At 40.1% G+C, this 13175-nt stretch overlaps 2 protein-coding genes across 2 annotated transcripts; both read left to right on the forward strand.

Moving 5' to 3' along the window:
• Window positions 1-1605: 1605 nt before the first annotated feature.
• On the forward strand, window positions 1606-2401 carry H1-4 (H1.4 linker histone, cluster member). Its single transcript, XM_012741312.3, has one exon. It carries the CDS (start codon window positions 1679-1681, stop codon window positions 2336-2338), a length of 660 nt encoding a protein of 219 aa, XP_012596766.1. The 5' UTR covers window positions 1606-1678; the 3' UTR covers window positions 2339-2401.
• Window positions 2402-3270: 869 nt separating this feature from the next.
• LOC105858300 (histone H2B type 1-M) lies at window positions 3271-11483 on the forward strand. Its single transcript, XM_012741331.3, has 2 exons — window positions 3271-3744; window positions 11085-11483. Exon 1 carries the CDS (start codon window positions 3355-3357, stop codon window positions 3733-3735), a length of 381 nt encoding a protein of 126 aa, XP_012596785.1. The 5' UTR covers window positions 3271-3354; the 3' UTR covers window positions 3736-3744; window positions 11085-11483.
• Window positions 11484-13175: the final 1692 nt, after the last annotated feature.

Raw genomic sequence — 13175 nt, forward strand, 5'->3', positions numbered from 1 at the left:
CATTATTAATTTAAACAGGACTATTTTGAAACATTTCATTCATGTTATATCAAACTTATGTATTCTATGCATTTCAGTAGCAGAGTTTGTGTCTGTGGAGAAGATTTGGGGAAATGGAACTAAATTTAAAGTGATATCCTATACCATGTTACAGTTACATCTACAGAACATTAGAATAGCACTTTTAGCACTGGGTAAAATTGCATTTTGTTTCCACAGAAGATGGCTTGCAGTTTTTAAAAGACAATTCCAGCCAGATTGTTTTTCAAAAATAATTGTTTTCATTGAGCTGTCATTGCCAATTTATATTCTTCCTTGGTTGCACAACTACCTAAACAAACTCATTCTTTCAGACATCTTTCAAAAGATGGCATCTTTCGCTGCTATCTTTAGAGGGCAGTGACTTAGCTTGAGCAGCCTCTCAAAGCTCTGCTTCTGAGATCAAAATTTGAACTTGTCATTTAATCCCTACAAGTCACTTATTTTCCTTTTTATGGAGCTCTGGGAAGCACTGGGCTATAATCTTCATGGAGATTGATATCATGTATGGTGAGTGGACTAGTCATCCATCAGCTATTCGGTCATAACAGGGTCTGTGTTTCTCTAATAATGGGAATATATATGTTTTGATCTACAGTTCTTATTTATTTTCCCTTATGATCATTGCTCAAGTTCAGCTCTAACTAGTATATTACAATTTGGTCCTGAAGCATATGACAAAAACACTCAGCAAGGCTGCAGATAAATTCTTCAAAGTAAAGTGCACCTCCACTTCCAGTGACTTTATGGACACATATTTGAAAATTAATCCTTTTTCATCTCTGTACCCTGAGTATGTTTTGGACTCCCCTACCCTCCCAAATACCCTGAAATCAAGGTATCTCAACCCATGGAGCACTTGTCCAAAGGAGAGAAGCAACCGCCCCGCCCCCAACCCTTGGGAGCAGAAAGAGAAAGAATTATCCAAAGGAATTATTTAAAAACTCAGGTGTAGCGGACGGAAATAAAACCATAGCTGCATAGACTGATGTCCCAGGGGTCCAAAATTTAACCCCAAATAGGCAATAATTTGTTTGGCATTAAACTAAACCAGTTTGATGAACTCAAATGCCCTCGGCTCAATAGGCAGGACTCTCCGAGGAGCCTGTGTTACTTCCCTCACTTAAGTGCAGATTTGTAATAAAAATCTTAGTGCCAGTGACATGTTTCTTGGACGTATAAGAAGCTAACCACTTGAAGAATCATATTAGAGAGGTCAGAAAACTCCACAGTTAAAGATCAGTTTATAATTTACGAAGAAAATAGAAAGTTTTGTTTCTCTGAGTTGAAATTTGCCGAGCACGGCGGGAAATATTGCTAGTTTCTGGCACAAGGTTTTGTGCTTTCCTCATAATTTGAGTTCTGCGTGAAGCCTGAGGCTTCGGGGAACATTATCTGAGAAAAATTGGGTAGTTCAGTGTAGAGAATTTTGATATTTTTGGCTTTTTTTGAGGTGTAACAAACACAACTCGGGATCCAAGAGGACACTCTGCGGCTGCCAGCGAGGCGGGCTGGACAGCGCACCAATCACGGCGCAGCTCCGCCCTATATAAACGGGCGGGCGCAGCGCCGCGGCCCGAGTCCCGGCCAGTGCCTCTGCTTCCGGCTCTAATTGCTCTTCCTCACGCCCGCCTTCAACATGTCCGAGACTGCGCCTGCAGCGCCTGCCGCTCCGGCCCCTGCAGAGAAGGCACCCGTGAAGAAAAAGGCCCGCAAGTCTGCAGGTGCGGCGAAGCGCAAAGCGTCTGGGCCTCCGGTGTCCGAGCTCATCACCAAGGCTGTTGCCGCTTCCAAGGAGCGCAGCGGTGTGTCTTTGGCCGCTCTGAAGAAGGCGCTGGCAGCCGCTGGCTATGACGTGGAGAAGAACAACAGCCGTATCAAGCTCGGTCTCAAGAGCTTGGTGAGCAAGGGCACCCTGGTTCAGACCAAGGGCACCGGCGCCTCGGGGTCCTTCAAACTCAACAAGAAGGCAGCCACCGGGGAAGCCAAGCCCAGAGCTAAAAAGGCAAGTGCAACCAAGGCCAAGAAGCCTGCAGGAGCGGCAAAGAAGCCCAAGAAGGCGACAGGAGCAGCCGCCCCGAAGAAGAGCGCCAAGAAGACCCCAAAGAAGGCGAAGAAGCCCGCTGCAGCTGCAGGAGCCAAAAAAGCGAAGAGCCCTAAGAAGGCGAAAGCAGCCAAGCCCAAGAAGGCGCCTAAGAGCCCAGCGAAGGCCAAAGCGGTGAAACCCAAGGCGGCTAAACCAAAGACCGCCAAGCCCAAGGCAGCCAAGCCAAAGAAGGCGGCAGCCAAGAAGAAATAAAAGTCCTTTGGCCAACTGCTTAGACGCTCAACACAACCCAAAGGCTCTTTTCAGAGCCACCCACCTATCTCAGTAAAAGAGCTGTTACACTTTGTTAGGGGGCGTGGCTGGAGGAAAAACGCCACTAAGGAGGGGCGGGCCTCCGGGGAAGGAAGCCGGGAGGGTGGAAGGGTTTCCGTACTTTTGTTTTCGTATGCGTGTGATTTGGAGAGCTCATTTTAGTGTAAGAATCTGGGAGAAGCCCAGAGAAAAAGTCCGGCCGTTTCTGAGCTGTTTGCTCCGACTGCAGAGCTCCCGCGCGAATACCATGCACCCATTTTTGGTGCTGGATGCTAGCCAATTAGTGCCATATTGAAATGCAGGGCACGCGGTAAGGAAGAGCAGAGCTCATTAAGCGGCACACTTGCAGTGTTTACTTAGTGCAATATAGCTTAACTTGGATTTAGGGTATAACCAAAATGTAGAATTGCCAGATTGGGGAAGGGTATTCTCGTAAGCAGCAATTTCCAGAATTTACGGTAGACAGGGAAGGGAGAGGACTTGGAACAGTAAAGCAGCCTACAGTTATTGCTGTAGCTGTCATGAGCGACTAGCTGCAGGAGCAACAAAATAATCTTAAAGGCTAGCTGCAGCACAGATAAACACGGGTTCCAGGTTCAGACCTCATTTGTAGAGGCGTCTTTGAGAATAGAGTGCTGACTCCACAATACTGCCGACCCATAAAGATAACTGCTCTGCTCCAGAAGCCTGCTTGAAGAGACCTATTTATAGTAGCTTTGGGTAGCCTAGTCTGGGCTTTCTGATTGGGTCAAAGTAGAGAAACGTGGTAGCCAATGAAAAGACAGACCTTCAAGTGTCGTTTACATTGGCATTTGTGACGACACACTAAAATTAATCCAATCATAAACGAAATCTTATTAACCTCATTTGAATACCGCGTCTATAAATGAACCTGGCTTCGCTGGGGGTGATTATTTTCCCAGGTGTTCGGGATAGTGTAGTTTTTTAGTGCTGGGATGCCTGAACCCACGAAATCCGCTCCAGCCCCAAAAAAGGGCTCCAAGAAGGCGGTGACCAAGGCGCAGAAAAAGGACGGGAAAAAGCGCAAGCGCAGCCGTAAGGAGAGTTACTCGGTGTATGTATACAAGGTGCTTAAGCAGGTCCACCCCGACACGGGCATCTCCTCGAAGGCCATGGGCATCATGAACTCGTTCGTCAACGACATCTTCGAGCGCATCGCGGGCGAGGCCTCTCGCCTGGCGCATTACAACAAGCGCTCGACCATCACCTCCAGGGAGATCCAGACGGCGGTGCGCCTGCTGCTGCCGGGAGAGCTGGCCAAGCACGCCGTGTCCGAGGGCACCAAGGCTGTCACCAAGTACACCAGCTCCAAGTAAACTTGCCAAGTAAGCGTCTTTACACCCAACCCCAAAGGCTCTTTTAAGAGCCACGCATATTTTTCAACAAATGAGTTGTAATTCTTTCGTTTAAAGGATTCTTTGGTTTTCTCACCACCATACTTGAAACTACGTTACCAATTTTTGGTATGTTAGTGTTGCCTGTTGAGTACTTGTAAAGTACAGGAAATAGCAATAGCCACCAGAAATTGAGTGTTCATTAATGGACACGTACAAGTTCAATAGAATCGTTATCTTATTTAGTGTCACATGACTAGATACTAGTATGATTTGGAGATGTCATTTTAAATGTACAGCTCTTCGTTTTTGTGTGTAGGTCTCCAAATTGGCTGTGATGTTGAGACTCAGTGATGGTTGCTAACCCTGAGCACAAAAGAGCATGCTACCTGACAACTTCCTTATGTTCAGAGGGTTTTTTGCCATCCTTTTTAAAAAAAATTTTTTCATTTTCTCTCAAAATTTTTGCTATGTAGGAACTGTAAAAAAAGGTAGAAAGTAATGTGAGTTTTCGTAGGAGTATTACAAAGATTTCTGGTTTGCTTACGAGTCAGGGAGGGAAAGGTGAATCCTACATTTTACCTGAAAGGTGCAGAGGGAGAGAAAAAGGAAGTTGTCTTGGAGATTCCATAAAATTCTGTCAAATTACTATACTTCCTCAAAACGTCTTAGTTCATAGTCGTCTTTTAGCAGCACTCAGTTTGAAAATACTCTGGGTATCAAGAGAAAAGCCAAATGTTCAATGCATTAAGGAGCCTAACTGCAGATAGGCAATAGTTACCTTAGGACTGAGGCCCCCTTTGCAATATGGTTCACCCTTTCCTGGATGTCCCTGAGTGCCAAACACAAGAGAAGGTAGAAAGGGAAGGAAAACCCCTTCTAGCAGGATGTGGCTTCTGCTGCACAAGGTAGGATGATGGTATAAATTGTTTTTTTTTTTTGTTTTTTTTTTTTATATATATCATTATGCCTTGGATAAATTGTTTTCACTACAGAGGAATGGATGATTGTGGGGGGAAAATATCTAGGAAAAGAGACAAGAGAGTTGGGAGAGGAGTGGCCAGAAGAAAAGGAATCAACGCTTTAGATAAGAAAATTGTGAGGTGCAAGGCTAGGCTTGAAGTAAAGTGCTTACTGAGACACTGAATTTAGGTGGTTGTTAATAATTGACTGATGGAGGAATGAGTTTAGAAATCTTTGTGTAAACCTCATGCTGTCATAGACAAACAGGGATTTATGGATTATGGGACAGGTTTTCATGTTACCTGGATGGACAACTAATAAAAAGCCTGGGTAATATTTTTTTAAATTCTTAATAGTAATAAAGAGTGGCTAAGAAAGTAAGGAACTCAGACCCAGGGACTTGGCCCATGTGAAACTGGAAGCACCACAGCTAACTTTTACCCAAAGCTGAGCTTTGGTTTTTAGGATGTTGTATGGAAACTGACCAGGGTGTGGAACCTGATAAATGTAAAGTTGAGACACAAAACCAAAAGCTACCTTGTCTGGGTAGAGAGATGAACTGGAAATACACAAATATTTTCCACAGAATGATTGCAGAAGAAAGAGGCAGCTCTGAACCTGGGTGCTGAGCAGGGTAGATTGTGCTGCTGAGGTTTGGATGGACTACAAAACAACCTGATGCTTGCTTGTTCCCACCATTCAAACCACAGGGATTCAAAATACACAAGCTAAAAATTTAATTTAGGGATATCCCAGGCTAGTTTTGTGCCCAGGAACTCCTGATAGAAGGAAATAAAAGACATCTCTGAAAGAACAAGCTTAATTTTAGGCCTCAACAAATGCACCTAGATAAAATATCAAAGAAAATCAATGTGTACCTTCACAATCAAAATTAACCAAACATATCATGAAACAGGGAAGTATGATCAAGAACAAGAGCAACAAACAAAGCAAAAGGAGTAAAAAGAGAGAATTAACAGATACAGACTTTTATATAACTAAATTTAGTGACATAAAAAGTAAACTAAAAACTGTTAATAAAATATACTGAGGGGCTAAAAATACAGAGTGAACAGATAAATAAAGAATGTAATAGGAATTCTAGAAAATAAACATAATTATAACACATAATTAAAAGCTTATTAGATGGGATTAATAGCCAATTGGACCTAGCAGAAGAAGTTTAATGAACTATACAACCAGATCTTAAGAAATTATCCAAAATGCAGAAAGAAAAATGTAAGAGTGAATTTAAGACTTGAAATTAGTAATAAAATGATCTCACATGGATTTACTCATAGTACTAGAAGGATGATAACCAGAAAGAATAATGCAGATGTGAGATTTAAAAGATAATGGCTGAAAATTGTCTAGAATTCATGGATCATTCATTTAATTAAAACTAATTTAAATAGAGTATACAATAATAGAACAAAAATTAAAATAATACAACAAAATAGGGGTCACTGTGTGACACTGAATTAAGCTCTATAAATTCTTACAACAAATGTAATATTGATTTTCATAACATTGTGCCTTCTGTCCCATATTGACATATGGCATTAGACTAAAGCACTGTTAGAAATTCTTCATGTGGTAGGATAATTGGGCAATTGATTATTTACATGTATTTTGTGTCTAGTTAACTTTATCAGTCTATGAATCCTAATCAATATTTAATAGACTATCTTGATTTTAATTACATATAATACTATTATTACCAAATAAAAATGTTGGAAACTCTTTCCAATAACTATTAGTTGCTTTATCATCTTATTATGTTAGCTACAATCACAAACAATATGCTATATTAGATATGCTAGCAGGCATTGTCTTTTCCTCCTTGTCATAGAAATGGCTTTGATAATTTTATGATTTATAATAATATTTACTTTTGTGTCTGGGTATATGTGTTCATATGCATAGTCTTCCTTGTGTTAATGTAGTTTCCTTCTAATCATGTTTTAAGAATTATTTTTAGGAATGATTTATTAATTTTATCCAATCTCTTTTTCACATCTGATGTAATCATATGCTTTTTCTTTTTTAACCTGTTGCAGTGAAGTATACATAGATTTCATAATGTTGATTCATACTTTCATTCCTAGGCCAAATCTTATTTGATCATGTTATATTATCTTAAATAATAGCTGGATAAATTTTGTTAATAGTTTACATGATTATTTTTTCCATTTCTATTCATATATAATCATTCTATGATTTTCTCTTTTGGGTTTACCTTTGCCAGGTTTTGTTGTTAAGATTATGGTAGCCTTATAGAATTAATTATGCAGCTGTCTCTATTAGTTATATGTTGCTTTGTTACAAATTATCCCAAAATTGAGCAGCTTAAATTAATGAAGATCTAATATTTCATTGAATTTCTGTGGGTCAGAAATCTAGAATTGACTTAGCTGGGTGGATATGACTTAGGGCCTTTCTTGAGGTTGGAGTCAAGATATAAGCATAGGCTGCAATCATCCAAATCTTTGAATGTGGCTTCAGGATTCCCTTCTAAAATGGCATACTGGCATATCTGGCAAGTTTGAGCTGGCCATTGCCTGGTGGCCTCAGATACTTGCCACTTAGACCTCTTCAAAGGCTCACCAACTATCTTCAAAACATAGCCTCTGTTATCCTTACAAAGAGAAAACAAAGGGAAAGAATGAGGAGAAATAAGCCACAATGTCTTTTGTGAACAAGCTTGGAAATTCTCACACTTTGCCATTTTATTCATTATAAGCAAGTCACTTATATCTGGCACATATTCAGAAGGGGAATTAGAGTCTACCCTTCAGGTAAGGATAGTAAAGCAATTTGTGAACATATTTTATAACAACTAACATCGCCCAATTTTTTTTTTAATTCTTGAAATATCTGAGTGTAAAAAGTATTTATTTGTGCTTGAAAGAATAGGTAGAAATTGGCTGTAAAATCATGTAGATCTGATTAAATGGTAGATCTTTAAGAATTCTGACAATTTAGACTACAATTGACCACTACTTCCTGAGACAAAGACCAAGAAAATCCTCAAGTGTTCCCATAATGGACTTTTCCCCCCGAGGTTGTAAAGGACAAAATAGTGTCTCTACAATTTATATAAAACATTAGTGCAGCACATAGCAGGTACTTAAAAAAAAAAAAGTATTGAATGTATTGAATTAATTCATCTGGGAAGTCCTAAGCTAATTTAGCAATTTGTAAAGCAATTCTCTGGTGCATGATTGTTGTTACAATGTCCAACAAATATGTTTGGTCTTTTGAAATAAGAAACAAATTTAAGTAGAAAAATACTTATAGTAAAAATTATAATCTCAGAAAATACTGTGGATTATGAAAATATGGAAGAAACAAACTAATAAAATTTAAAATTGAACAAAAAGTTAAAGATATATTAATAATTTACTTAATATATAAAATTTAAGATTAATAATTGACCAAGTAAAAAATACAGTGCTTAAAGTTAGCAGATTAAGAGCAGAGGGTGGGAAAAAGAGAAGAAACTGAATAGAAGAATTTAGTCATAAAGGATTATAGGGAGATTCTTGAAATGTGTCAAAATTCCCTAGTAAAATGTATCATGGCTATTGCTCAGTGTTTATTTATAAATCAGCTTATTAAAGAGATAATCACTGAATGTCTTTGGGCTAGGCACTGGCTTGGGCACTGGAGAAACAGAGGGCTAAGTTGGTACTGGACCTCCTGGAGAGGCCTTAGTCAAGGAGACTTCCAGCTAATTGCTTTCATTTTTCTTTCTCATTCACTAAAGCCTAAAAAAAAATAAAAATAAATAAAAAAATTCTCGTAGTTTAGAACTCTCCAGGCAAGTGAATAGACTTGGACTCACAAGCGGACTACCAGACTCATTTCGTTAGGTAGACTGTGTGAGCCTTCGGCCCTCCCCAGGAGGAGACAGACTCCTGGAGCAATTGCCACGTCTGGTGGAGGAGGCAACGCCCTACCGATCTGCCAATCAGAATTTAGCAGGCCCAATGCAGAAGAATGCAGAGGATTCCCTAGGCCACAGGACAATAGGGTCTGGAAGGTGACCTAGAACAACCTAAGGGTAATTGTCATGTCATTAGTTTAAATCTACATTGTGATTCACTTCCTCAAATGGGCTTTCAGACAGGCTCATGGGAGATCTGCATAAGCAGTAAGACTCAGGTTATATAACTCCCAACTGTCCATCAAAGTGGTTTAATGGTGATGTTTGAACCAGAGGAAGACCCAGCTTAGGCAATATAATACAGGACCCCAGACCATAATTGATGCCCTCCTGTCATGACAGGGGGTCCTTGCGCTTCATTGTCTGACGAACGTATCTTATTTTACTCAATAAACTTCACCCCATGCTTGCCTTACTTTGGTGTGTCTGGTCATTCTTCAGCCAAGAGCGCACTAAGAACAGACAACTACGACCCAACAATTGCATTAAGACAAACATATTTATCTCAGTTTTTGAGTAATAAACAAAATACAGTAATATTAATATTATTTTGTTTAAAATTTTGGCAATGTTAAGCTGTACTTCATAAATACAATGCAATATTTTATAAATATTACAGCCAAATTATGCTACTTTCTAGGAAAGAGAGAGGCACATGGAGAGAGAAAAGGTGAAATTGAGAAGGACTCAGAAAAGGAATGGAAGAAGCAAACTGTTACTATAACAGGGAGGGGAAAAGTTTAGAGACCAAGTACAAGTCTGCAGCAAAGTGTAGGGGAAAAAAAGGAAAAAAGAACCAGAAAAGTAAATAGACCTTTTTATTTATTTGATGTCTCAGCTGGGTGTCATATTTGTCACATAGTAACTAAAATACTTCCCACGTTTCTTGTATATTGGATTAAGTGGATTAAAATGTGACCACATATGGGAGGTTTTCTCTGACCAGCAAATGTAAAAATAACACCCTTCTATCTCCAATCTTAAGTTTCTTTATTCATTTTTCTTCATTATGCTTAGCACTAACATAAATTTTATTTATAGTTTGCCTGCCCATCCCATTCTCAAGACTGCAAGGTCCATCAGGGCAGGGAGATTCTCTTTTTTTGCTGCTGACTCCCTAATGCTCAAGGCTGCTCTGGGCACACAGTAGACTCAAAAAGTATTTGCAACATGACATAATTACTTTTTTTTTTTTTTTTTTTTTTTTTTTTGAGACAGAATCTGACTCTGTTGCCCAGGCTAGAATGCCATGGCATCAGCCTAGCTCATAGCAACCTCAAATTTCTGGGCTCAAGCAATCCTTCTGCTTCAGCCTTCTAAGCAGCTGGGACTACAGGCATGTGCCACCATGCCCGGCTAATTTTTTCTATATATTTTTAGTTGTTTGGCTAATTTCTTTCTATTTTTAGTAGAGACGGGATCTTGCTCTTGCTCAGGTTGGTCCTGAACTCCTTACCTCGAGCAATCCTCCTGCCTCGGCCTCCCAGAGTGCTAGGATTACAAACATGAGACACCAGGCCCTGCCATGACATAATTACTTAAGTAATTAAAGTGCACATATGTCTATAACAACAGGACTAGAGCCCAGGGATGAATTGTCACAGTGGTTCAATTGAATGAGATTGAAGGTGTAACTCAGACTTTCTGGGACTCACATTCCTTGTTTATTCAAAGAAGATAATAACAGTAGACCCCTTCTTAAAGTTGTTTCAAGTATTAATTGAGATAGTTCATGAAAAAGCTCTTAAAAGAGTGATGGACATATAGTAAGCACTTAGCAATCGTGAGCAATTATTATATTTTTCGTTTTACTGAATTCAAATGAAAAACGGGCCACACCTGGTGGCTCAGAACTGTAATGACAGCACTTTGGAAGGTTAAGGCAGGTGGATTCCTTGAAGTTAGGAGTTCGAGACCGGCGTGGGCAAGATAGTGAGACTGTTGTCACCACAAAAAAACAAACAGACAAAATAAAATAAAAAAATAATTTAACCAGGTGTTGTGGTAGGAGCCTGTAGTCCTAGCTCCTCAAGAGGCTGAAGTAAAAGGATTACTTGAGCCTGGGATTTGTATGTTGCAGTGATCTAAAATTACACCACTGCACTCCAGCCTGAGTGACAGAGTGAGACCCTGCTTCAAAAGAAAAAAAGAAAAAGAAAAAATAAAATAAAATTAATGTGTCCAACTATTTTCAGGTCAAAAACTAAAAGGAGAAAATATGAGCTTTTGAATTATTTGAATCCCACCCCAGAGAGATAGTTGGAGGATTTGAAACAAAGATCATATTATTCAGTGATATCTCTTGACTAAGCATGATTTGAGTCATTATCTGTTAATGCTAATAATTACTAAAGTGTAGGTAACACTGAAGCAGAGATTCAGCACCTAACAATTAAACCCTTTTTATTTCTTCAATCAGGGGAGAGATATGAATGCAGAGAAGAAATCAATGCATAAAATAACTGCAAATATGAATCTATTCATAGAAGTTATGAAATATGAAAAGTCTGATCTGCCTGAGAATGATTGACTAGTGTCATACAGTATCCCATCCAAATCCAACCCATCCTGGTTTGCTGTACACTGATTCAACAAAAGATCATTACCTGAGTGGAAGAAAGTAAACAAGGTTTTCAGCTTTTTCATTTTATTTTTTGAGTTACAAAAATAGAATTTACTACTGTACAGAACTAGTTACTGGGAATTCATTATTTACCATGGACTACCTTTGCAAGGAAAAGCCTGAATGAGAGGATGGCAGAAAGTCTGTAAATGAAATGTTATAATTAATATTAATAAAATCTTCAGAGAATTGAAATTCTGCATTCATTGTTGATTCAAATCTTTCTAAGGTCTTCCCTTCCTATACATCTATCTAGCTACTTATTTACCTATCTTCACTTTATGGCATCAAGGTCTGAGTGGGTAAGGCCCAAGCACTGGTTTGGCTTTGGTAATGATCCTAAAGTTAAAACAGCTTAGTTTAGGCTAAATTGCCTTTTAAGAGGTTGATTCCAGTAGCTGGATTAAGAGAAACACAATACTTTGAAGCAGTCTCAAACTTGAGTGTGCACTAAAATCACCTCAAGGATTTTTGAAAACAGATTACTGGACCCCATCCCTATAGTTTCTGATTCATTAGATCTGAGTAGGACCTGAGAATTTGCACTTCTAAAACCAGATCATGCTGATGCTGCTGGTCCAGAGACCACATTTGGGAGAACTTTGTTTTAAAGGACATGGAACTGCTCTAAAATGCAACTACCATATAGCCACACAAAGCCGAAAAATCGCACAGAATTTCAAACTGGAGGTGAGAGATCCTGAAAAAGGGCAGCCGCCATCCCACTCTCAGTGCCACTACCAAAGTGTGGGGATGACTCTCAGGGCCCGCCACGCCCCTCCACGCCCGCTTCCTCATAGGGCCGTCTCGCCACGCCCCCTCCCCCCCCCCCCCCAACGCTGGCTAGCTCAGAACGCCATTCTGCCGCTCCCCAGCTCTACCCACAACAGCGCCGCTCGTTACGCCGGCGCCCACGTTACGTCACTCTGGCCCCGGAGAAGCCTGTACATTTAAATCCGCCCATCGCCCGCGTCCGGAAGGTTGCCGGTTGGTCGCCCCCTGGTGGTTCCCAGGCCGACCCACACCCTCTCTTTTGGCGGCCTCCAGACCACCTGACTTGGAGAGTGAAAAGTCGGCTGGGGCCAGTTACAGATGAAAAGAGAGGGTCGAGAATTTTGAAGACCGAGAAACAGGGCAGCAACCCTCCCTTGGTCTTTTTGCTCCTCTCTCGACTGTTTTTCTGACGGCTCGAACCAAGAGGAGAGGATTGAGGAAGCAGGGTGCAAATTTCAGCTTCAATATTCCAGCCTCTCCCTGTTTTCTTGGGGAGCTAGCACTTCCCTGCTTCTCCAGAGGTTGAAGACACCCGTCATAACTCCAAGGAGACATTGCTTGAACCATCCTTATTTATTGGACTCACGTTTGTAGGGCACTTGGTGTAAGGATTAAGTGTATGTATGTATATATATAAGTGTGTATAATTATTTCCTAATTGAACATATATATTTAAAAAATTCATCTTCAGATGCAAGCAGGACTGACATCCATTAGGGCACACGCACAGTAGGCACAGTGCCTAGGGCCCACAGTATTTTTAGAGGCTCACGAAAATATTTTAATTTCTTCTAAAGTCAGAAGAAAAAGCGAAGTTTTTGGTTGAAGAAAATAATGTTATTTTAATAGAGGAAAGGGTCCGCGAGGGCAAAAGCCCCTAGAATCAAAAGAAGACAATGCAGCTGTTGTCTCATATAGCAGACAACCCTTCAGAGTTATTTTTATTCATTTACTTTTTTTTGTAAGCACTCAGACACATTTATAAGTAATCCTTATAACACACCTGTGCACTGTTGTTATCCCAATTTTACCCATGAGTATATCAAGTGAATCTTAAAATTAGCTGCCCAATGTCATGCACTTAATAAATGACAGAGGCTTTCTGACACAGGC

Source organism: Microcebus murinus, chromosome 15 (genome assembly GCF_040939455.1).
Source record: "Microcebus murinus isolate Inina chromosome 15, M.murinus_Inina_mat1.0, whole genome shotgun sequence".
In the NCBI taxonomy this organism is placed as follows: Eukaryota; Metazoa; Chordata; class Mammalia; order Primates; family Cheirogaleidae; genus Microcebus; species Microcebus murinus.

What these genes read in the sequence shown, in the direction of transcription:
- LOC105858300 (XM_012741331.3), top strand. Translation starts at nt 3,355, where the DNA reads ATGCCTGAACCCACGAAATCCGCTCCAGCCCCAAAAAAGGGCTCCAAG.
- H1-4 (XM_012741312.3), top strand. Translation starts at nt 1,679, where the DNA reads ATGTCCGAGACTGCGCCTGCAGCGCCTGCCGCTCCGGCCCCTGCAGAG.